Below are 24720 nucleotides of genomic sequence, written 5' to 3' on the forward strand. Positions count from 1 at the left end.
GGCTCGTGCCTTAGATCCTAGACCAGGGGTAGACAAACTCCGGCCCTCCAGCTGTGGTGAAACTACAAATCCCATGATGCATCTCTCTCCGTGAGTCATATCTGTGGCTATGAGAATCTTCCAATGCCTCGTGGGATTTGTAGTTCCACCACAGCTGGAGGTTGGAGTTTGGCTACCCCTGTCGTAGACCAAAACAAGCACTAAACCTTTTTGTGCATATCAAAAATATCCCCATCTTCCCCCTTTTTTTCTTATTTTTCTATAGTATTTACTAAGGGTATTTAAATACTGTGTACCATTTTAGTAACTGATGCCTTGGCATCCCTGTATAATTTTTTTGTTTATCTGTAATGTTTGCATTGTCTGTCTCAATTGGGAGATTTACACTGACTTGCTGTACCTATGACATCTCCCCAGTAAATAATCTCCCCAAAAAAGCCACCAAATTTCTAAGGCATCCACATAATAGGGGAATGCTAACAGCCTTGCATTTTCTTTTTCTTTTCTTTGGTTCTTTACTTTGATCAGCTCTCATACAAGCGGTCAGCTTATTACGCACACATAAAATTAATCGTTTTTGTTAACAGAGAAGGACTTTTGCAGAAAGATGTTTCTATATAACTCTTGTGGCACTTCCTATAAGTATGTGCGTCTGGTTTGTCTCGCAATATACATCACATGACATGAAGCATCATGACTCAGTACAATCTTTGCATTCCATCTTTTTTCAATAGAGAGAATGATTCCAAATTATACTATTTTTCAATTCGGGCTAGGTCTTGTTCTGTACGGCCATTCTGAGGAAGATCTGCACTCTCTGAACTTGCAGGTAACGTTTGGACCTAATGCAATCTTCCTGAAGCTTGGCTGGTAAACATGGTGCACTGGTAGTAATTCTTTGCATTTCATCTTTTCAATAGAGAGAGAATGATTCCAATATACTATTTTTCCATACGGCCCAGGTATTGTTCTGTATGGCCATTCTGTGGAAGTCCCATTTTGAAGAATATAACTGTTCCTGCTGCCCTGTCAATGTGAGGAGGAGGGGGAGGGAAAGAGTGTACGACTGTATTTATTTTTGTTCTTCTATTCAAGTTCACTGCATGACCTATTGCAGTCCCAAGGGTGCGAGAAGTGCGCTCTTCTTAATGTTTTCTTTCTGTCCTTTCAGTTCTGAAGCAGTTAAAGGAAGTAATGCAGAGGCCAAACATGTTATTTGTATGTGAGCTTCTCTGCTATTGATACCACTAGAGGAAATCTGAGCAGATCTGGTGGGGGGTAGACAGGATGCTCATAAATAGAATTCAAGATGCACAAGGCTCTCTTCCACCCCCACCCTGCATTCTGCAGAACCCTGCAGATTCATTCATCCTCTCTGAAACCGTGCACATCTTTCTATGTATAGAAACCAGGCCATTAGTAGCATGGTTTGTTTACATCATTTTTAACTAGTTTACAATTTGATCACCCATGCATCACTCAGCCTTATACATGTGTACAGTCCAATTCCTTGGTGTGAAGACATCCTAGATACATGTGACTAGCAGACAATAGCTCTGCCTGTTAGGTGGAGGTAAGTTCTGTGAATTACGCTGCAAAGTAAACACTTTTTGTTCATTTTAGCTGTATAGGGCGTTTTCAAAACCACTGTCATCCTGTTTTAAAACCTATTATACTATAGGGACTGTGATTGTTTCTGCATGATCACACCCAGATGATACCCTCTTTGCCACTGGTCCTGGGCACCCAGCCCTCTGTGGCTAAAATGGCCATTACATAGATGGTTGCAGTGTGACCCTGGCTTATGTCTGAATCAGAAGGACGCCATAGGTGATTTGATCGGGAGGTTGCAAGCAATGACCTCAGGGCTGAGAATGTGTACAGAACGCCCCTGGTGTGGCCAATTTGGAATCTATTTCACACAACAGTTTAATTTTCACCTAAAGAGCTAGTTCTTCTACTGGGCTAAATCTGTTTCTTCCATCTTGGCAAGTCAGATTGGCTTACAATAGTCAGTGGATTTTAAGATCTAGGAACCGAGATCCCTCCACCAGTGTTCTTGAGCGATAAAGGAAGTCAATTTGCAGTGCCACAATCTGCCCATATCTGATGTGTTCTGATAGAAAAGACCCTTTTACGATTGAACGCCCATCAAACCAATTAATACACAATTGAAATATGTGCATTTAGAAGTCTTACCTGGCAAATATAAAATTCTGTCAAGCCATTCTTTTGATCCAGACTAACTGCATAGTCAGGACAATGCCTTTTATTTTTTTCACTGCAGTTAAGCAATATGTCTCAGGCACCAACCCATATCCTACCTACTGACTGGATAATGAAGCATCTCTACACCGATGGGTCCATTAATTGGTTGTGTCCTTGACACCCCATACAGTGAGTCCTGGTTTGTACAACGTGATGGCCCTTTATTGACAGTCTTACTGTGTAGGAGATTTTGGGAAGGTAACATACAAGTCAGAGACCAGGGTAGTTCTGTTGGCTGCCTTTTTAAAAATGTATGTGAAAAAAAAACGGTATCGGAAATTAACAATGTAATATTGAGTAAGGGCTTCGGTGATAGGTGGCTGATCATTATTGTTTTGTAACAAAAAAAATTCCTGTAGAAGCACAGAGACTTCCTGGGTAAGGAGAGAGCAGGCATGGCTCAAACACTGTCATGGGGGAGAATACATAAGGCTAAGCAACCAGAGACTGTGTTTCCATAGGAAATACTGTGGGATGTGGCAGCATATTTCTTACAAACCAAGAAACATCCAACATCTTATTGTACCTTTTACCCAGCACTTCATGTGTCAGTGTTGGTTCTAACCTACAGATTTTTAAAATCTAAATAAATATGGTCTAGTGGTGGTCCCTAACATCTAATTTTTTTAAAAAGGTGAAATCTTGAAAAGAGCAAGGTTCACTTTTTAATTTTCTTACAATGTTTGCAAAATGAGAGATTGATTTGGATTGGTTGCTGTAATCAAAACTGGCAGCACAGATGTATTTCACTCTTCCAGATCAATAAAGCCTACAACGTCATGAGCCCAAATTCTTCTCCAGTTCTCACTGCAGGGGGCTTACTTCTGCTGTAAAGTTCAGTGCGCAGCTAATACCCCATAAAAAAAGTCCTATTCCACAATGAGTTGTGTTTATTTTTGTTGCATACCAGTATTTATAGAACATAAACACAGGGACTGTAATGACGCACATGATCATGCTTCAGAAAAGAAAGCATTTAAAGTATTCGAAGTGTGTTGCGTTCACAAACATAAATAACTGCGGTCTAAACAAAAACTTTTCTATAGTGTATTATGACAAATCTTTTTGGATTTCCAAATATAACTTTAATAGCACTTTTGTTACAGCTTCTTGGATTGCTCACACACAGATTAGCTGCTCTCCTAAACCAGACATCCACAATTATTTTGTGTCCCTGGCTGCTGTGCCTGATGATCATTGGGAGTCTGTGAAAGCCAAATTGTGTGTTTGGGCAACTATTGATACTCTCCTTTTCGCTAGTCAGACAGCTTCCCTATCCAACACCATCATGTACAATGCAGGACCAGCAGTCCTCCATTGTACATGAGGATTTGGAGGGCCTGCCCAGGTTGCCAGAGCGAAAAAGAGTGCCAGCTGTGGGGGGAGCGAGGAAAAAAACAAGTATTCCACTATGTCTACACCTCCCACAGACTAAACGAGCATTTAAACCTTTCTGTTCAGGAAGGGGTGATATACTATATTTTATGGCTAACTGGAGTTTAGCTCTAAAGTGCATGTATAGCCAAAGCTTGATTTTTTTTTTTTTTTTTTTTGGAAGGGGGTAGAGTACGAACCTGTTACAATCCGTATTTATTTTTTTTGACACTTTAATACTCTTTGTTCTCTTTGGGAAATTTTCAATGGAACACCAGTTTAAAAAACCCCTGATGTTTTAACCAATTCCTATTTCCTACAATACCATTCTCTGGCTATATAAACATTTTAAGTTGTTTTATTTACTTGTGTAGCCTGCTACTAGGTTTATTCCACAAGATGCAGCAAATTAATGAATGGTACATGTTGCTAAGAATTGACCAATGAACCCAGAATGTATGTTTTGCAATGTTTTAGCTCCCAACACGTCTGTAGTACCAGTTTCTGGGGAATGATTTGGGGGTATTTTGAATGTGCAGCACTGAAAAGAGTAATGCATTTTATTTTAGAATCAATACTTTTCAGACTCTGACCTTTTTGGTGTGGTGCTCCTATTCTCGCATCTTTCCTGAACTCTTTCCAAGAAGCATACGCAGTGTTGGGGAGAGAGCAACCCAAGCAGATTTCACTTCAGATCCCAGACCTAGCACCTCGAATCCAAACCTTCAGTAAGAAGCTGTCAAATGTTCTATCCCTTAGCTAAGCTTTAAAGGGTGACCCTTTTTTTTTTTCCCCCCTGGTCATGAGTTCTTCACTATGCAGCCCTACCTGGCGCTGCACAGCATTTGCAAGCAAAACGTCCTGGCTGTTACCGCTTTGTGTGGACACATGCAGTCTCCCAATTTATTCCTATGAAACGTGGCTCCTAGCCATCCTTAAGACTACAGATAATCCATAGGAACGAAAGGGGCCAGGGCTTATGCGAACAGAGGACCCGGTTGGGTAGTCTTATGCTTTGGAGATTGGGGAAGGGAGGACAGGCATTTGTTGATGAAAGCAGAATTAAGGCAGCTATCCGGACACATAAAAAATGAATTGGTGCTCTGACAATGGTGTCACTCTTCATGGAAAATCAGCTATATGGCACAGGGGATGCATGTGAAAGTAAGGACTGACTACACAGACACAATGTTTTACACGGTAGCCATTGTAACTGCGTGTAACAGGAGGTTTGGTTTATTGTCACTGAAAACACAGCTGTCTGCAAATGACAACCTGGAAATGACTAATCTTGCCTTTTTTTTGTTTCTTGTTTCATCACCTTACATTCCAGGTATTTTTGAATACTACAGATGTTTGCAACAAGGTACACAAAGTAATCTTTTTATTTAATAGTTTTGGATAAATAGTACAAGACAGTGGAAGCCGGCTAGCACAAGCACATTCTAGCTGAACTATGGGGAACCTGTTAGGGCTTGTAAATTGTACCGTATCCCCATAGGACGCCATTAGAAAGAGGTATCCCAGTGGTAACCAGGTTTTGAAACATCTTTATGGGATTACAGACGCCCAGTTTCTGTCCTTTTATGTGGAAATGATCTAGTTTCCTCATCATTTATTTCAAGGCGCACCTTAAACCCCCCCACCACCTACTGTCTGGGTTCCAACGCCCATAACTTTTCTTCTGACAAATTATCCTTGTGCCTTATGATTGTTTAGACCAGGCAATGTGCAAATGAGGAAATACTGGTCCTTCAGCTCCTGTCTTCCGTTCTGTTTCCAAACTGTTCCTGCAAATACTGTCATAGTAAGTCCCGTTTCCTTTTCTACTACAGGATGTCAATCTGTACAGCTATCTGGACATTTAGTGATGTTGCTATATTTAGAAATGCCCTGTAGCTACATGTTCATTAGATGGTATTAAAATGTGATGCTAATGAGTTATGGGAGTTAATCACACATCAGAGGACAGTAGTGCAGAATAGGCTAGTAGATGTGTTTGTTTTTTATTTAACGAGGTCAGCAAAAGATGAATTCTGATTGGTTGTTCCCTGCTCTTTGCTTTTATTAAGAGTCAGAATGTTGTGTTAAACAGGAAAAGACTATTTTAATTTCACTAGAAGCTTCTATTCATTAGCTACCTCCTTGAAACACATTTTACAAGTCGATTAGTTTAGGCACCAATTAAAATAAAATGCATTGTAACACATGTTAAGTGTAGCTGTCAAAATAAAATATTTCAAATTCAAGAATGTGTTTTTTTTAAATGGGCAGAAGCTCCCGATCACTATAACACAACAGGGTTGGAAAATGATTAGTGGATTACTAAAGACCAGTGAAGCATGCAAGTGCCTTTTATATGATATGCATTTTTATTAAAACGTTGCATGTTCCCTGGCCATGTTTGCATGACTTTTAGAAATTTTGCTATGACGTACTTTTCTAATTCTATAGTCCCTTTTTAAATTTATATTTCTATGCCACTTTTCTCTCAGGGGCCTCAGCGCTATGCCTGCGGTTGGGGCAGATGGTGAGGCAGTCACTCATACTAGGGCCAGTTTAAGATCGGAGACAATTAACCTACATGCATGTCCTTGGAGTGGGAGAAAACCTGCACAAGTGCAGGGAGACCATGCAAATACCATGCAGATACATGTCTCTGTAGAAATAATTGCAGTGTAGGTCCCCTTAAGGTAAACAAATCCCCTCCCATGCTGCTTTAAGGGCTTACCTTAAATAATGCCTCTTGATCCGATCTTCTTTCTAGTAGTTTTCCGGAGTCTCTCCAGGGTTGGTACCGGTCTCTGATCCACCACAGACTGTCTCTTTATCTCCCACGGAGTCTGTGCGGGTGCACGCTGCCAGGCTGCCTGCATTGACTTCCCCTATGTTTCTCCACTTCTCCCGGCTGAAGGTTTCTACTTCACATGTGTGGGGGCACACTCAGTTACACTTATGCTTTTAAAGGGCCTATTGGCATGACATGGCAGCTTATTAATATTTGCCTTATTTTTATTTCTATCGCAGGCAATACTGAGAGTGCCGCAGCTGGTACAGAGCCTAACAATACTGTCGAGATCCACCCAGTTGCGTGGGTGAGAGCTGGCTCTGCCTATCTAAAGGCAGAGCCATCTGTGCCTGCGGGGAATCCCTGCGGGGAGCGGTGACTATCGGGGAAGTGAGCGGATCGGCGGTGTATTTCTGCTCACTTCCTGATCGATAGAGCTCACCTGTGACAGAAATCACTTACCTCATGGTTCTCCTTTTAACTCCTGAGTTTAGTGTCCCTTTTTAATTGTGCATTTTTATCCAGAAACATTCAACTGGTTGGACACACCAATCCAGAATTTTTTTTTGCTGAGTAATCCTAACAATCATACATTTTGTTTGCCAAGTGATGCAGTAAACTGGATGTTGACTGGTTTCACTGCTGTTCTAGCACTCTGAGAGCTTCATTAGGCTTTGTGTCCAGATTTCCTTCATCATGCACTGTTGATAAATTGTGTTACTGTATTGGTAACTAGCTCAGCTCTTCCTGCTAGGGATGCACTGAAACCAGTTTTGGAGTATGAGCTCCTATTTTTATTTATTTTCGGTACTCCCTGATGCCGAGTGCCAATACCGGTGCCGTGTGCCCCCATTATCAGGAAGTCGGGTGGCGGATCATGACCCGTTGCCTGGCTTCCTGATTGTCTGGGAAGCTGGTGTTGTATCGAGAGAACACCGGCTTCACTTGCCGAGGCTGCCTGTCTGGCTTTCTGACCGTCATGAGGTGCCGTCCGGCTTCCTGATTGGCTAGGAAGCCGGCTTCACTTGTTGCTAGGTAGCCTGGCTTCCTGACCAGGAAGCCGGGGCGATGGGTCATTACATGGCGCCCGGCTTCCTGATTGGTTAGGAAGCCAGGTTCCCTAGCAACAAGTGAAACTGGCTTCCTAGCCAATCAGGAACCTGGGGCAGGTCATAACCCCAATCGCTGACCTCCCGATCCTCTCCCTGCAGAGAGCGGTGATTGTCGGTCACAGGTCCCCACAGAGATTCCCCCTATCGCCTCTCTGATCATCCAGTGCTGAGTGGAGGAACAGACGGGGAGGGGGCAGGCACAGCTAGAGAGCCAGCTGCCAATCAGCCAGTGCGATGGATCTCGACAGTTATGTTGGGTTCCATCCTGGCTGTGGAGCGGCCCTGCGATCTCAGCATACAGTGGGCCACAGCCCGCTATATACTGAGTTTTGTGTCACAGGAGGACACCGTATATGTCCTCCTGTGACCCTAAGGAGAACTATGGGCAAAAAAGGTTGCCCCATAGTTCTCCTTTTTAATAGAGCACAGTTAAAAAAATAAAAAAATGTACAGTAGTGCTATTTAAATGGAGGTTGAAAACTGGGGCAAGAGTAAATTAGGACAGTTTCACACGCATGCTACCTGTCTGAAAACGTTCTGCAATATTACAGTTGCTGAATATTCTTTGCGGACCTCTGACCATGTCAGGGGTGCACTTAAGGTGTTGAAAGTGGTATTACAGTATTCTGTTTGTATATCATATGACCAACATAGGTATGTTGATGGTTTATGTGACTAACAGGGATTTTTTTTTACATCCCTAGACTCTAGCCAAAACTGGGGGTGAAGGTTAAGTGCTACTCCAGCCCAATGGGGAAGGGCCAAGAGATAAGCATTTGAGGAAAATCTTCCTAACATTCCCACAGACGGCAATAAATATCTGGCAGATTTTCTACACCTTCCCCACTCTGTTAAAAGAAAAAAAAAATGTCCACTTTTTCATTAATTTGGTTTTAACTGATAAGACCTACAAGTTATAAATATAAATGTGCACAGGATAATGAACAAAGATCAAAATGGAAAACACAGCTGAGAAATAATTGACATTTTTGAAGAAGTGCTTACAGAAAGAAACTAGTAAAAACTGTTGATGCTGTGTTATTTGTACATACCTCTGCACATCCTGCCTCAGATGCTGCATTGTGATCTATTCATAAAGAGAAAAGCTAGACATGTTCTTGTGTTTTTTATTTATATTAATTTAGGAGAATATATGGAAGCCGAGGCTCCATGTTTTGGTCCCAGCTGCCAGTCATTGTGCACCCTACATCTATTACCTTATAAAATTTGGCAGGGCATCTGTTTTATAAAACCGGTTTTCATGTGATATGCCTGGATTGACTTGAGACCAGGGTCCATCCATATGGAACTTCTTGGTGAGGAGCCAGGTTTCTCTCAAACATTTTAGTTTGGTGTCCATGACCTCATCCGAAATACCAAACAGGCTGACTTCTTGTAACACCATTACTGTAGGTGTTAAAAAGTGTGAAAAGATTGAGAAAATTTCACACAAAATAATCTAACTTTCCAGCAAGCCCACATCAAATGCTTAAAATATTAGCTTTTTATTGATGACACTAAAAGTATTCACATTAGGTGATCTAGAAATGGGTGAAGGATCCAAATCAAATGCATCTTAAAACTGAAACACCACTTTTGGGTGAATAGAACATTTAGGACCTATTTACATTTTGTCCATTTTTACCTTCAATAAAACATGTTTCACATATATGTACTGCAATTTGTGTGTTTCTGAAAGGGAAATCAAAAGGCCCATTTACACATAACTATACATTTTTGGATTTACGTGCAAATACAGTACACATTTACACATACTTCCATGTCTATAGGTGTGAATGGGCCCTACAAGTCTCCTTTTTATACCACTGATGTAAACTGGGATTGTGCTTTGAGTTTACTGTATGCTGTAAACTATTAGTCTAGTACAATTAAACGAATATAGATTCTCTAGTACTATTAAACGAATACAGATTCACAAGTATGCTCAAGCAAGAAGGAAAACACTTGGGGGTCACCCTTGATTTGGTTAGGCGGCCCCAGTTTATGCCTTTAGTAGACATAAGCACAGGTCCAGTGTGCACTGCTGTTCTGCTCGCCAACCATCTGATGCCAGAAAAAAAGAAAGTTCCTCCATTCCTTGTTAAAAGCTATGTTTGGGGGAGAGGTAAGCTTGGGTTACAGCCCTGGCCTGACGGTTGGCTTTGAAATAGTCCTGCGCTGTGCCATATGTTACATTCTGATGAAAATTATGTTACAAATCGGTCAAAGAAAGTCGGTGTCATGTTGCCCAGGGGTCCAGGTATTTGGTCACAGGATGAATAATCCTTTTATTGTACTCTGGGCTATCCTATTACTGTCTGTTACGGAAAATCCATGTCGCTATTGAAAAAAAAACAATGGCCAAACAGATGATTAATGAAAAATTATTCATGTTTAGGTGGTCCTTTTTGAAGGCTCTTGAAGTTGTTGAATACAACAAGTTGAAGAATCAGATGATTCAGTTTCACTGGAAAGCCCGGTAAACTTAATATGTAAGATGGGACATGGATGTAGAGCAGATAAGAACTTACTTAGTCATCATGTACCACACTGTTTACAAACAGAGCTGGGTGACCCATACTGGTGTAAAGAAATTCTCATTTTCATAGCTTTAGTCAGTGTGCAGCCATCGCCCCCACACACAGGCTTCCATTGAAGTCGCATTTACAGATTTGTGACCAATCACTTAACTGTGTTTTTAATGAATTGGTGGTTCTTGGCTACGAAATAGGTTGAACTATTCTTATCCACTCAGAAGAGAAAATATCTGCTTCTGCTAAAGGCATAAAAGATTGGTAATGTTGAGTGGCCAAGTCTAAACTGTATCCTTTTGTCTTTTCTTAAAGGGACAGTTTATCTAAACTAATATTTCAGTGCATCTACACATGTGGATCACAATATTTGGTTCTGGTTCTTCTCCTGGCAGGCTTTCCGATCTTGCTACATTCTGCCGAATGTGAAATAAATGAAAAATCCAAGGGCAATAAAACCCCCATTGCATTTGCTAAATCAGTTGAGGAGGGGGAACTAATTCAGATCATCTGTGTAGCAAAACAGAAATCCCAACTGTTCTGAAACTGTTCACTATGCACTTTAGTGTCCATAAAGCTAGCCACACACTGATTGCCTGTTGATCAGTGAGGTTGCACAGATTTTTTTTATCAAACTATTTTTCCTTCTGAAAATGGTTTTTGTAAAGAGATGTTTTTCAGCATGTTAGAGTGATTTTATTTTCCTGAAGTATTATGCAAAGAAACTTGGCATATTGAAAGTTGTGATAATGTAATGGGCAAAATCACGTTGGAAAACTCAAGCCATTTTGTTGTTGTTGTTGTTGTTTTATGACAAATGGCTTCCAGCAAGTCATGTATGTTAGCTGGATGAGATTTAGCTATTCGTGTTTGTCTTAATTCCTCTTCCTGCTATATAATAGGATATCGGTGTGCTGGATTGTGAGGGGATATACTGCATACATGAAGTGAAGGGCAATGGTCATGATAGAGGTGTGTGTGTTTAGGAGAGGGCAGCCATAAACAGTCCAGTTGTTACAAAACCACACAAGTTATAAACGCTGTTGAAATTCTATTGATGTCTGTGTGTTCCTGCCCCAGTGGCACCTCACCCAACCCCTTTATGTCATTGTGTCATAGGGAGAGGAAGAGGAAAGCTGGCTATACACTGGTCAAATTTCAGCCAAACCTGCATCCGCTGTTCGGGCATTCTGACAGCAGCACAGCTACCCCTGTCAGAATACTATAAAACCCTGTTCCCCCACCCCCATCCACTATATTTAAAAGTTCTTAACTAGAAATTCTAATGAATGGTTTACTTTAAGACCTAAAAAAAACACCTAAAGTTTGGCTATAGTTGGGCTTTAGGAAGAATTTTAGATGTTGCCATATAGATATTCCACATTACAGTAAATATCTACTGACAGACTACAGTTGTTACTCTAAATATAGATCTATGATCAATCCCATGTGTTGCGCCATCCTGAAATTCCTGTGTCACCCTTAACTTCTCCAGATACACTCTGCACCCCCTGCAATGAAGAAAACAGGATATTTAAAAGTACTTCACCTCGCTTTATTTTTAGATTGTCATTTCCTTTTTAACGCACCAACATTTTGCTTCTCACTGGAGAAACTAAAGCAGCTATTTGCTGACAATATAAAAAAGCGTAAACGTGAACAGATGTATCTCAAATGTCAGGACACATAATATCTCGTGTCTAAGTATCTTTTTCAACGTTTGTTAGTAATTGTATTTGAAAAAACTGCACACACATGGAATCATGCAGTATAACATACTGACAACTCCACTTTTAGAGTTCAGCTAGCCAGGGGAGTTGGAATCGCTTTGTAACACACATGGAAGACTGGCTTAAATGCAACACAAATAGATAATTTTGTTGCAGATGCAGTTGTCAAGAAAGGGTTAATGCCATGCTAGGAAATGTATTGAAATCCTTTTGCGTGTGTCTGAGCCCTATCTTAAAACAAAATGGATTACAAAGTGACTGAAAAGCCAATAAGCGGTTACCAGTAGCAACCAGTCAGAAATTGATGGTTGTTGTGGGGGTTGTGCCTGAGAAGGTACCCATTGGTCCAGGGGATTGTATAGCTATATTGCGCTTCTCCACTAGTGGCAACCAGTCAGATATCGATGGTTGCTGTGAAGGTTGTTCCTTCCTGCCCCGCTGGTCATCGGTTGTGCCTTCCCGCCCCGCTGGTCATCGGAAGCCCGCCCCGCTGAGGATGGGCAGTGTGCGCTTGCGCGCGCCGGCCCGTACCGCTTTTATCTTACGAACATGCTACACACCTGCCGAAAATCGTACGATTCTCGGCGGGTTTTCGAACATGTTCGTAAGATAAAAGTCGTGCAACCTTACAGTAGTAGAGGTCGCACGGCTTCCACACACACACCTTACGATAATCGTATGATTGCGGGATTTCCCGCGATTATCGTACGATTATCGCAAGGTGTGTGGGCACCTTTAGACATTTGTGAGCACAGCCAAAAACCACACAGAATGACATGTTTTGTAACCTCTCTAAGCTGGCCAGAATAATGCATGAAAGACAGATTGTGCCTTCCCTTTGATGAGAAAGGTGTAAGAAGGCATTGTCAGGGGAAGTACAGTGATCTTTGAGATGTAATAGAAGCGCTACACTTGCATAATGCTTAGCATGCATGCGCAGTGCTTCACGTGCATGCACTTAAAGCTGAACTCTGGCAACTAAAATTTTAAATGCTATTCCTTAATAGCCACAAAGTATATAAATCCACATTTATGTGCACCAAATGCCTTTGCAAACCCAGATAGTGGTGAAAGTAGCTGTCACTGGGCTGTACCTAGCCTGTGCAGAGAGCCAAGCTGTGGGAGGGGACCAGCAGGCCCCACCCGCTACAGGCTGCCTGCAAAAACATACAGGAAGGGGTGGATACAAGACCAGTCACCTGAACAAGGACAGAGCAGCAGCAGCAGTGACCGGTCTTTGTTACAGGAAGCTGCACAAAGTAAAGTTTTCCATGCTGCATTACTGCACAGATCTGAAAAATACACAAAGCATGTCAAGATTGAAAAATAAACATGGCTTTTGTATTCAGACAATATCTGCTTATCCTGGAGTTCATGAAAAAAATATCTGATGTTCTGTTCACTTCAAAACAGAATACTTAAAGGGGGAGTTGATCTCTATCTAAAGCTGTAAGACAAAAAATATAAATCACATTCATCATAAGTTTCCTCTAATGTGGTTTAAATGGACACCCTCCCACCAAAAAATGAGCTGCTCTGTGTGTAGTTTAGGGTCGAAGGTGCACATTACAAGTACTAGTAGGAGCTGCTGATCATGAGTGGGTGAGTTCTGGTTGAACAGTCTACACAACTTACTGACTTGATGTTTTGGGTAACTAGTTATTGTCATTTGAGAGGTAAACAGACTTGAGCAGTTACTGGATATTCAGTGTCTTTCAAAGAGGAAAGTCCCACCAATTCATACTCGAGAACTTGGTGCAGTATGCAAATTCCCTTGTCTGTACCTCAAATTTCACTAGAAAAGAACAGCACTGGGGTGACCTTAGACCTGGAAAGTTCCTAACTTTTAGATAAACATATCTCCATTCCTTCTCTGTGTGTGAATGGTGAATGAACTGCCAGTAAGATGTGAACTCCAGCTGAACCATTTCCTAGTGGACAATTAGTACTACTTGTAGCCGCACTGGTGACATGTATGGATGCGTGTGTAAGAGTTCCAAGCTGTTGTATGAATATTATTCACATGCATCTGGGCTTTGAGCTATCAGGCCTTGTAGATAAAATATCCCATCCAAGTACAGGATTGAATGGACTCCAGTTATCATGATCTCTTCGTCATAATCTCCTCTTGGACATTCCTGTCTATTTCATACTGTCATCCTGTAGGCATACAACTTTAGGTACTCAAACCAACGCCCCTCTTTATAGGCTCACCTCTATTAAAGTGATACTAAACTCGGGAGTTAAATATAAAAAATGCATTCAAGTATCTTGACTATAAACAATAATGTAGCTTATTTGTACATCACTCGGCTATAGATCCTCAAATCATCTCTGAATTGGTGCTGACTCTGTCCTTCCTTCTGGAGGGGGGCTACTTTTGTTCCCCATGGTTCGTGTGTTCGTAAAGTAACCACCGCTGCAAGCTCACTCCTGTGATGGGACTACAATCTCATGTTTAGTTTACTAATTTGTATTGAGATTGTAGTCCATCACGGAAGTGAGTTTGGAGCGGTGACTACTTTACAACACACAGGGACCATGGGGAACAAAAGTAGCCACCCTCCAGAAGGAAGGACAGTGTCGGCACCAACTCGGATGATTTGACGGTAGACCCAGCTCTGCATGTTGCTGATAAATTTCTAGTGTAACAGCGTATGTTTTGCTTTCTGGAATACAGGCCATTGGTAGGACATGTGCACATAGGTGTCCCTGGGAGCAGAGTGGCACAACATAGAGCATTATAGCTGGCCATACATACAAGGGGCTCCTTCACACCTTTATGGCACATTAGCGCACAAATGTTAATGCCTATTGCGTTAAGTCAGCCTGTTCATTTTGAATGGGCTGCAAACGCACCTCAGCACACCGAAAACTGGACTCGACTTTTTCTAGATGCAGCTTACCACAACACACAGGTCTGTTATTTTGCATTGAGTAGAGCTGGTCCATTGCCTTGGTGTCATTCAGAATAATTGCAACATGCTAAGACGAGCATGCTGCACAACCGTGTAATGTAAAAATGTGAATTCTGTCCAAAATCTGATTTGTACATTACATATTTTTCATAACTTAAATAAATAAGAGGACTTGCCTATACAATATATTACACATTAGTCAGGGAGATCCTTGTACTATGTTCGGAGATCTAAAGGATATTTTACAGTCGCATTGTAATGTGTAGCCATCTTGTTGTATTTTTGTTGCAGACTCAGTCTGCCATAAGCAGTTTCTGTTTTTCCAGTGACTGCTTATGGCGGACTTGGAGTTTAAAACAGCTTCTTTTTTCAACAGTCGCTTATTGTGACAAGCAGAATGTTTTCTTTTCCCACTGAGAACAATGGATACTTCCAGAGACATAACATGTAGTTAATATGATTTGTGTAGTCCATTATTTTACTTGCCTTAGTCTGTTTCCATGTGCGGAACGCGCGTTATAGGCGCGCTTTTGATGACGAAAGCGCGCAAAACACCCATTTCAGCCCGTTCACGTTGAAGTCTATGGCCGCGAAGGCGCTGAAATACGCCCCAAAGAAGCTCCTGTACTTTTTCTGGCGTAGGGTGTTTTAAAGCGCATTCATACGCGCTGTAATACGCCCAGGTGGGAACCATGCCCATAGGAAATGGGATTTCGGTGTTTGAGCGTTTTACAGAGTGTAGGAACGCGCTGTAAAACACCCAGGCGGGAATCGGGCCTTATGAGACTGTTTTCAGAAAGGTGCAGTGTTGCTTTACTATCTACATTAGCTGAATGCCTTCTTTTTGCTGGACATGTATTTGACACATATGTTTTGTTTTGCAGTTGACTTGACAGTTCCATCAAGCACAGTGCTGACGCAAGCCACCCCTATGGATTTTCATCTAATCCAGCGTCCCAACCAGCAGTCGGACACTGCGCTGCTGAACTTAAAGCAGGCCCAGCAGGCATTCTTCTCTGCCATCACTCCGCAGCACCATATAGAGCACAAAATCAGGGTATTTTTCTCTTTATTTCCTTGTATATTTTCAAAGTCCTTTTGGTTGTACAGCACTGACACTGTTACTGCCCCATGGCAACATGCATTGTTTTATTAGTGTAGGAGTTAGCTTGGCTAATGAAAGGTGTAGACATAAATTCCCCTTTTTACGTACTACATTTTCCAAGCAGCATTTTAAAGTACATGTCACTTATACAGAGAGACCTGCTCAGTGACACAGCTACACTTTCAATGCCAAGCTGCTCATGGGTATACAAGTAGATTATAGGTAATGAGGACCTTCCTTCCCTGATCCTCACTCTCCATATTCCAGGTGGACTGTCGGAATGCAGACCATGGGCGGCAGGAGCAAAGCCTGAGACATCTGGTCAACAAGGATAAAAACAAAGGAAGTATGGAACCTTTTTATCCCTTTTTTTGTTGTTTTTATTTTAAAATTTAATTTATCATACAATCAAATGCTTTTGCTTTAAAACAAATGTGGTTTAGTAAGACTCTATTGGAATGCTTCAACATCCACAGCAGTCATGCATCATTGTTTCTGATGAAAGTCCAAATCTGATATATTTTCTTGACTTTCAAAAATAATCCTTGCCGCACTGGAAGTCTTGTTGTTTTTTTTTGTTTTTGTTTTTTTTGCAGTACATGTGTGTGGATCCCATATATTCAAAATATGTAAAGATAAAATAACCTGCAAGTGCTTTTCTATAAACAGAGGTCATACACTTGTATGGATTATCTAGGGTAGGCATGAGTCTGCTTTTTAGATGTACCCTTGGTCCCAAGCATTCTGGCTCATAGACCACATACTTTTTCTGTTAGCATTATGTGACCAGTAAGGATATCTCCATTATAACCACATGCCTCTAACCAGTCTAAAATGGTTAATGCTGGAAATCAGACAATTAGGAGTCTCTTAAAAAAAATTGCTGTGCGAATGGATCGGCATTTGTGCAAAAGCGACACATACCTTTTGCAAATGTTTTTTCATATGTGCAAAATGTTGTTTTCTGATATTCAAAATGCAATGTCAACATAACATTAATTTAGAAAATCCTGCTTGCGCTGATATTTCAGATCAATGTAATTAAAATGTTTTAACTATTATACATGTTGTATAAAGCAGCACTGGCTACAGCATATTCCAAGAATATTCGATCTTAAGACAAAAAAAACCTTAAGAACATTCAACTTTGCCACAACAGCCACTGCTTGTATACATCATATTGCCAAAAGTATTGGGACACCCCTGAAGCATAAAATCATGCACCTAGGCATGCAGACTGCTTCTACACCGACCTCTCTCAGGAGGTCGGTGAATTCAAGCTTGGTACCGTGATAGGTTGCCACCTGTGCAATAAGTCCATCCATGACATTTCCTTGCTAATAAATATTTCACGGTCAACTGTTAGTGGTATTACAACAAAGTGGAAGCAACTGGGAACAGCAGCAACTCAACCACGAAGTGAAAGGCCACGTAAAATGACTGAAGTGCGCAGAAGTCACCAACTGTCTGCAGAGTCAATAACTACAGACCTCCAAACTTTGTGTGGCCTTCAGATTGGCCCAACAACAGCGGGTAGATAACTTCATGGAATGGGTTTCTGTGGCCGAGCAGCTGCATCCAAGCCTTACATCACCAAGTGCAATGCAAAGCGTCGGATGCAGTGACGTAAAGCACGCCGCCACTGGACTCTAGAGAAGTAGAGACATGTTCTTTGGAGTGATGAATCGCACTTCTGTCTGGCAATCCGATAGAACACCTTTGGGATGAATTAGAACGGAGACTACGAGCCAAGCCTTCTCGTCCAACATCAGTACCTGACCTCACAAATGCGCTTCTAGAAGAATGGTCAAACTTTCCCATAGACACACTCCTAAACCTTGTGGACGCCTTCCCAGAAGAGTTGAAGCTGTTATAGCGGCAAAGGGTGAGCCAACTCAAAGAACCCTACAGACTAATCCTGGGATTCCATGAAAGTTCATGTGCGTGTAAAGGCAGGCATCCCAATACGTTTGGCAATATAATGTACATTGTACGATAAAGCCTATTCACACCAGCACTGGTGTGCTCTGTAAAGGCTGCAGTACCAATACCCCCTGGAAACAAAGTGAATGGCATTGTAACTTTTTTTTCTTTTTTGTTAGAACTTCATTGAAATGTCACAAAGTGGCATTCAGTTTCTTTTTCACACCATAGTGTGCTGAAAAAAATGACTTTATTCCTTACTTTTTTTCCTAAGTGCACATTGAACTGCTCTGATAGAAAGCCATGCAAATTGCCTTGCCTTTGTGTTGGTATGAACAGGCCCTTAAACTAATAAGCGAGTGCTGGTTAATTCACACAGAACGAATGTACATGCAGTTTCACTGCACAAATAGCTATGTATTTTTTTTTATAAATAAAGCCCTTGCTGTCTTGCAAATATGACAATTGAAATTTCAAACATTCTTTAAAGAGAGTCTTGTGTATACATATTTGTAAATATTGCTACTAGTCTTTTATATATGTATAAGGCATCTTATAAGTTATGGAGCCCTTTAAAACAAATAAAAACGAAGACAAAGTTAGTTTGATCTATTTAGCTTGGTGCTTTTTTACTGCCACCAAATCCTAATTTATACGAGAAAGGATGATATGACTAGGCTTTTTTTTTTTTTTTTTGAAACTTTCAAAGCAAGTGTGCCACCTACTGTTTTGAAACGGTTTATAGTTTGTGCTCTCTACTATTTATAGTGCAAAGAGTTTGGGACAGATACAATAGTTCTTATCACTTAGGGTTATAGGCTAAGCATTGGGCCATCGATTTCTGGCTGCTTACCAAGCTATCAATCTGTGGCAGCACAGAAGGAATGCTGTAGCCCTATTAAATAAAGCCATAAGCATGCCCATGAAATGCACTCTTTAGGCAGCTCAGAACTATGCATGCATTAGTAATGCACAAGTCTTTATTGCTTAAAATAAACTTTTTGGAAGAGTACCTCCCCTCATCTCACAGAAATAGACAAACAGGGATTTCAGAATTGAGTACACTTATTTTGTGCTGCAATGCAGTTTTATTTTTTCCTTTTTAATTATATTAGCTAAGCTATTTGTGGGGTTGTGAAGACCTGTGTGGGACCTGTGCTAACCCTGCCCATGTAAAATCCTCCTTATATACTGTGACGGGTCCAAGACAGACCTAACTAAAACTCTGCTCAAAGTGGAAATGTTTAGCAGCTTTTAACGCGTGGAAGCTCTTGTCCTTTACGGTCATAAACTTCTTTTGTTTTAAGTTGGCCATATTTAGTTTCAGAGTATTCATTCAAATTTCTAATAGTTAATACATAGTTACATAGTATCTGAGGTTGATACATGTCCATCAAGTCCAACCTATTGTGTGTGTAAAGATCCCCGAGTCATCTCGTTTTTAGGAGTACTTGTACCCCTGTATATTACCGTTTCTCAGGAAATCGTCCAAAAGCTTCTTGAACGATTCCACACTATTAGCTGAAATCACTGCTTGTGGCAACGAGTTCCAGACCCTAACCGCGCGAACTGAGAAGAACCCCCTCCGCCCCTTGTGTTTGAATTTTTTTTCTACCAGTTTCAGGTGGTGGCCTCTAGTCTTTGTTACGGAATTAATCGTAAAGAGTTTGTTGCTAATGTTGCTATGACTATGGAACATTTTGTACATGAAAATCATGTCCCCCCTTAATCTCCTTAGTTCCAGCGTGAACATATTTAAATTTAGTAACCGTGTCTCATAGCTCTGGTCCTCCATCCATTGGGTTAGTCTTTAACACTTTGAGTGCTACTGCAGCCCCCTTTAGCAATGTATTAGTACTACTTTTCTATCTATTTATATTATTTATTTATTTTCTTTTAACTAATGCTCGTACACTAACAGTTTAATATACACCCTGTTGGTTAGATATTGGTTAGATATGTGATGCAATAAATAAATAACTCCGATAAAACTGTGATTAATGAGGTCAGCAATTGATTTCAGCCATCGTGACAAAAAAAAAATGAAAGGAGCAGGATGGAAAATCTCCATTCATTCCAAAATCGAAATACTCCATTCATTACAACATGGGATGTTAAAACCAAACAAAATCTCACATTGACATTTGTCAAGTCTCTGATGGTAATATAGAATGTTCTGATGAGAGGGTTTTTTTTTACCAGTGTATGGCCAACTTTAGTTTAGCACGAACTAAATTTTAGTATGAACCATCAGTTTATATATGGAATCTAATCGTACACCGCATTAGCAGCATAGACAATATGCATATATAGGTGCACACTCTGATCCATTTTTCTTTCCTGTTTTTTTTATAATGTGGTCTTAGGCGGCATGGCCAGCCCAGCAGTGAAAGAGAAGCTGTTACAGATGATTCGGAACAAACAGCAAGTAGCGCCAGAACGCATTAATGTCGCCAATCACAGTGGCCAAGCCATGCCTTACAGGTAACTGTATCTGACATCCTCTTCCACCCATCCATGTATTTGTTACTGTAGCGGCTTCATGAGCTGATCATAATTAAATTCCAAGTGCCTTTTTGACAAAATCTTCTTTTTTTTTTTCTGTTGCCAAACATGTTGTTTTTTACCATTTCTTTTACCTTGCTATTAAAATGTTCTGCTGTAGTGGTGGTCCATCTATAATTACAAAGCTATACACATTTAAGTGTTGAGAGATCACAACAAGATAGAAGTATATGGCAATTGATATAATCTAAGTGTAAAGTAGAAGGACATTAATAAGGAAAATTGTGTTTTTTTTTCTTTTCTTTTCAGGCCTCCTGAGTTGAGTGAACCAGAACCTCACCCTCCACTTCCCACTAATTTCATTCCTCAGGATGCTGCCAGCAACTGTAACCCTTCTGAGCATTTCCCCCTCAGAAGAACAGGTAAAGACATTCCCTTCTGCTGATGACTGAGAGCACATTTTCTTTTGTAAAGCATTTTTCACTGGTGTGGGCTGGACTGCAGTGTTAGACGTTTGGCTCATATAAGGCAGGTTATACATGCTGCTTTTGCCATGTTACTTTGACTTTTATAAGTCAGCATTCATAAATGCAAGTCCCAAACTCATTTAGGACTGTCTTCAAATTTGATTTGGGGCTAATCCCAAATGCAAGTGATTTTTCTGCATTGGATTTAATCTGAAGTCTGTGTATATAGATGTAAATGTGCATCCAACACATAAATAAAAAGGCTGTCTACCAGTCACCTAACAGTGCTGTCATTTCTATGGCAAATAACTGTTCAGACAGATTTTAGGAACTCACATGGGCAGGACTGAAAAATAATTCCTGCAAACTCAAAACTGTCATGTATTTTCCAGTCGTTATTCTTTAAAGCTGAACTCCAGAATAACCAAAGTTTTGTCTACATACAAGAGGAATGTGTATTTTTACTTTGCATGGAGCTTTGCCACTGTGCAGGAGCTTCATGTGATGAAGGCACGTCACTGCTGCGCTTTCTCCTTGTGCAGGGTGACTGGTCTTGTATCCACCTTCCTGTAGTTTTCTGCAGGCAGGCTCTAGTGCGTGGGGTTTGCTGGGTCCCTCTCACAGCTCTGCACAGGCTATGTACAGAACATTGATGGTTTCATTACTACATTTAGAAGGCACTATCTGAGCTTGCAAAGGCAGTTGGAGCACACAAACTAAATTTTATCCTTAGCGGCTGTAAGGAATCTATTTAAACATTTTTTTTAATGTCTGGAGTTCAGCTTTAAATGCCTCAGCAACTTCTTAGAAGTTGAGCAAATTATCTCTTTTTACACATAAATAATAGTTCACCATTAACATTCTTTTAATGAAACGTGTGCTAAAAATAAGAAATGTGAAAGGGTGAGACATGTCAAGATATTTGCAGTGCAAGGTCCTTTACAAGATAACTTGTGGTACACCTCTGGGCCTTTAAATGAAAAAAGTCCATTGATTACTAAACTCAGAGTCATCATAGCAGTGCCTTATTTCTTAATAGCTGGCAGAGTCCAGGTTTCTATTGGACAAAGCTAAACAAGCTGCTGTGCTGTCTCTTTAGTGATCTGGGGCGCCTTTGTCATATTTTAATGTTTATATGTAAAACAGTGACGGTGAAAAAAGTTATATAGTTTTAAAAAATCCCTTCATAGTTTTCCTTTTAAGCCTTTTTCCTGATTTCAGACTTGCTTGGGAACAATCTAGCATGTTGCATTGGATCACTGCAATACATAATCAAGATTTTGTTCTAATACATCAGGAAATCACTTCAGCGTTCAGTTCTGGTTCTCTGTAACAACCCAGCCAGAACTTGGCGCAGTTGCTTTTGAGCTCTTAACATTTAGAATTGTGCACTTAATTTCCCTGCAGCCTCTGAGCCAAACTTGAAGTGGCCTTGCAGACCCAAGAAGTCGGGGGAGAGGAGGAAGAACCCACTTACACGCAAGGAAAGCGCTCCACCTGCAGTTAGAAGAAGACCCCCAGAAACACAGGGTGGGTGAATGGCACTTCGGAGGTGGTAACATGTCCAGACTTTAGCTTTTAATTGCTGTGATCACAAGCATTATTGGTACAAAGGGCACTGGGCTCATATGAGCTAAGCCTGTCTTACACTCAATAGTTATTCTGCTCTAACAATGCTTCTTTTTAGAGAAACATTCTAACACTGGAAATTTAACACTGGGTACACTCTGATGAATAGACGTATATGCAGTGCTTTATAGTTTGTGGTCCAATAGGAAAAGCCTACTAGTCTTAAAAAAAACTCTGCCATTTATTTTTAAACGGTAACACACTATAGCCACTCCATAACTTTGATGGTGCACAACCATTTCTATGAGAAAAACATGCTTTCAGTGGTGTCCCCAAACCAGAAACTGTCGGAAAACATATGGAGAAGGTTATGTGTTACATTGCCCCTTATTCGCATGTCAGTGACAGCAGGTCCGAATCAGGAAAAAAAAAACCAAAACTGGTGTAATAGTACTTAGTCGTGTATAACCTGTGCCATCCATCCACATGATACTATGGAGAGGGTGGGACTGGACACCTTCATTGGTTTCTGGTACTGGCTACAAATTGGCTCTCCAGCCATAAGAGAAGTAGGTAGAATTGTTAGGTGCATTTACTGATATATATATATATTTTTTTTTTTTCAATGGCTTTTATTTGCCAATCCTGTTGGGCATTGTTGTGTTCAGACTGGTCATAGGTCAATGTTTCATTCTAAAGGCGCAATCTTTTGCCCTGTCAAGGGAAAGTGCTGGGAGAAATGATTCTATATACATGCAGATTCTGTATGACACATTTGGCATGCAGATTATATCAAGTCCCTTTTCTTTAATAGAGAGAGATGTTGTAACATTTGCTAATGGCAAATATATTATTATGGAGTATTGGGGGAACAGCAGTAAAATCTCTTCAGTTCTGTGAATACATGATAGTATGAATGCTGATAGTATGAATGCTATCAGAAAGGTGTTATCGTGCAGATGCCATGAGTCTGTTCTGTTTCTTTACAGACTCTTCCCCCAGCAGTAGCAGCACTCCAGTGTCCGGCTGCAGCTCACCAAATGACAGCCTGGCTGCTGAAAATGGAAGTCTGTCCTCCCTTTCTGGAGCTTCAGAGGTAAGGGCACAATTGAGAAGAAACATTAGGGATTAGGGAACATTGTGATCAATCAATGTTAAATACCTATATGGATACAACCATTAAACGTAAAGGCCTGGTCAACAACTGCTTCATGCAATCCAGACACCTTGAGAATATAGGAGGGCATGGGTTGGATTTGGTTCAGGGATGTAGCGAGTGGCATACGTGCTTGTGTACCCATCTAACACTGACCTCTGTACCTGTTTTGCTGGTAAGCACTTACCTCCATCTTCATGGTCTGTAAGCATGTCAAGGACATCTGTCTGTTGTGCTACTGAATGAGTTCATATGTATTACTATAGTCTTTATTGCTATTTAAATTTCCTGCTGGTTATAGCACCGGTTGTATTTTCAGTACAGATTTCGGCAGGTTTAAATAAAGTTAAAGCTGAACTCCAGGAGAAACGGATATTGTCTAAATACAAAAGACGTGTGTGTTTTTGGAGTGCTTTGTGTATTTCTTCCAGATCTGTGCAGTGATCCAGTGTAAAACTTTGCCTCTGTGCAAAAACCGTCTGCAGGGAAGACCACTGCTGCTACTACTCCTTGTGACTGATCTTGTATCCACCCCCTCCTGTAGTTTTCTAATGTCAGTCTGTAGTGGGTAGGGCCTGCTGGGCATCAGTAATGATGTCACTGCTACTTTTTATGCATTAATATCTGGGCTTGCAAAGGCATTTAGTGCACAAAAAAAACAGATTTATGTTCCCTTTGGCTATTGAGAGAATACATTTAAATAAAAGTTTTTGTGCCTGGAGTTTAGCTTTAAATTGCTAACCTTTAAATGTGCAGCTCCTGCATTTATATAATGCCAAATCTCAGAATAATCTATTTTTTTAATAAGGTGATGCATAAAGTACTGTAACCAGTGGCAAGTAATCGGGATACATATTACACTGATCTGACTACAGTCAGCTGAATTAGGATTGGTTGTGCTGGTTTACTCCACCTTGCACATCATTATTGCACATTGCTTTGCCTTAATGAATAGTTTAATTTGTTTTAAGGATGATCGGATCACAGCGTTTAAGTAGTTGGTAAATTTTGTTTTCATAAATTATATAGCTTTGGGGTATCATCTATGTAAAGGTTAAATGTACTGATGCTCAGAGGCAGGCACATGATGTCTAGGCAAAGGATAAATATAAATAGGTATCTCTAAGCAGGAGTTCCAGGATGCTACACTTCCTGGCCAATATGAGATTGACACATCATTGACCTCTATGGATACTATGTATAGAATCAGTGGTGTTGGTGGTTCACTGGAGAGGAACATGGGGTGGAAGGTTGTGTATCAGGATGGCTGTTAT

The 24720-nt window shown here is 40.7% G+C and overlaps 1 protein-coding gene across 4 annotated transcripts in view; it reads left to right on the forward strand.

The window, feature by feature from the left end:
• HDAC7 (histone deacetylase 7) overlaps positions 1 to 24720 on the forward strand; it is a 110961-nt gene that overhangs the window by 46116 nt on the left and 40125 nt on the right. For all 4 annotated transcript variants that reach the window (XM_018569569.1, XM_018569570.1, XM_018569572.1 and 1 more), the window contains exons 2-7: positions 15606 to 15778; positions 16094 to 16172; positions 20116 to 20233; positions 20564 to 20676; positions 22129 to 22251; positions 23280 to 23386. In XM_018569569.1, coding sequence (XP_018425071.1) covers positions 15606 to 15778; positions 16094 to 16172; positions 20116 to 20233; positions 20564 to 20676; positions 22129 to 22251; positions 23280 to 23386 — 713 coding nt within the window. The remainder of the gene's footprint in view (positions 1 to 15605; positions 15779 to 16093; positions 16173 to 20115; positions 20234 to 20563; positions 20677 to 22128; positions 22252 to 23279; positions 23387 to 24720) is intronic.

This window comes from Nanorana parkeri, unplaced genomic scaffold (genome assembly GCF_000935625.1).
Source record: "Nanorana parkeri isolate BGI_ZX_2015 unplaced genomic scaffold, ASM93562v1 scaffold1359, whole genome shotgun sequence".
Taxonomy (NCBI): domain Eukaryota; kingdom Metazoa; phylum Chordata; class Amphibia; order Anura; family Dicroglossidae; genus Nanorana; species Nanorana parkeri.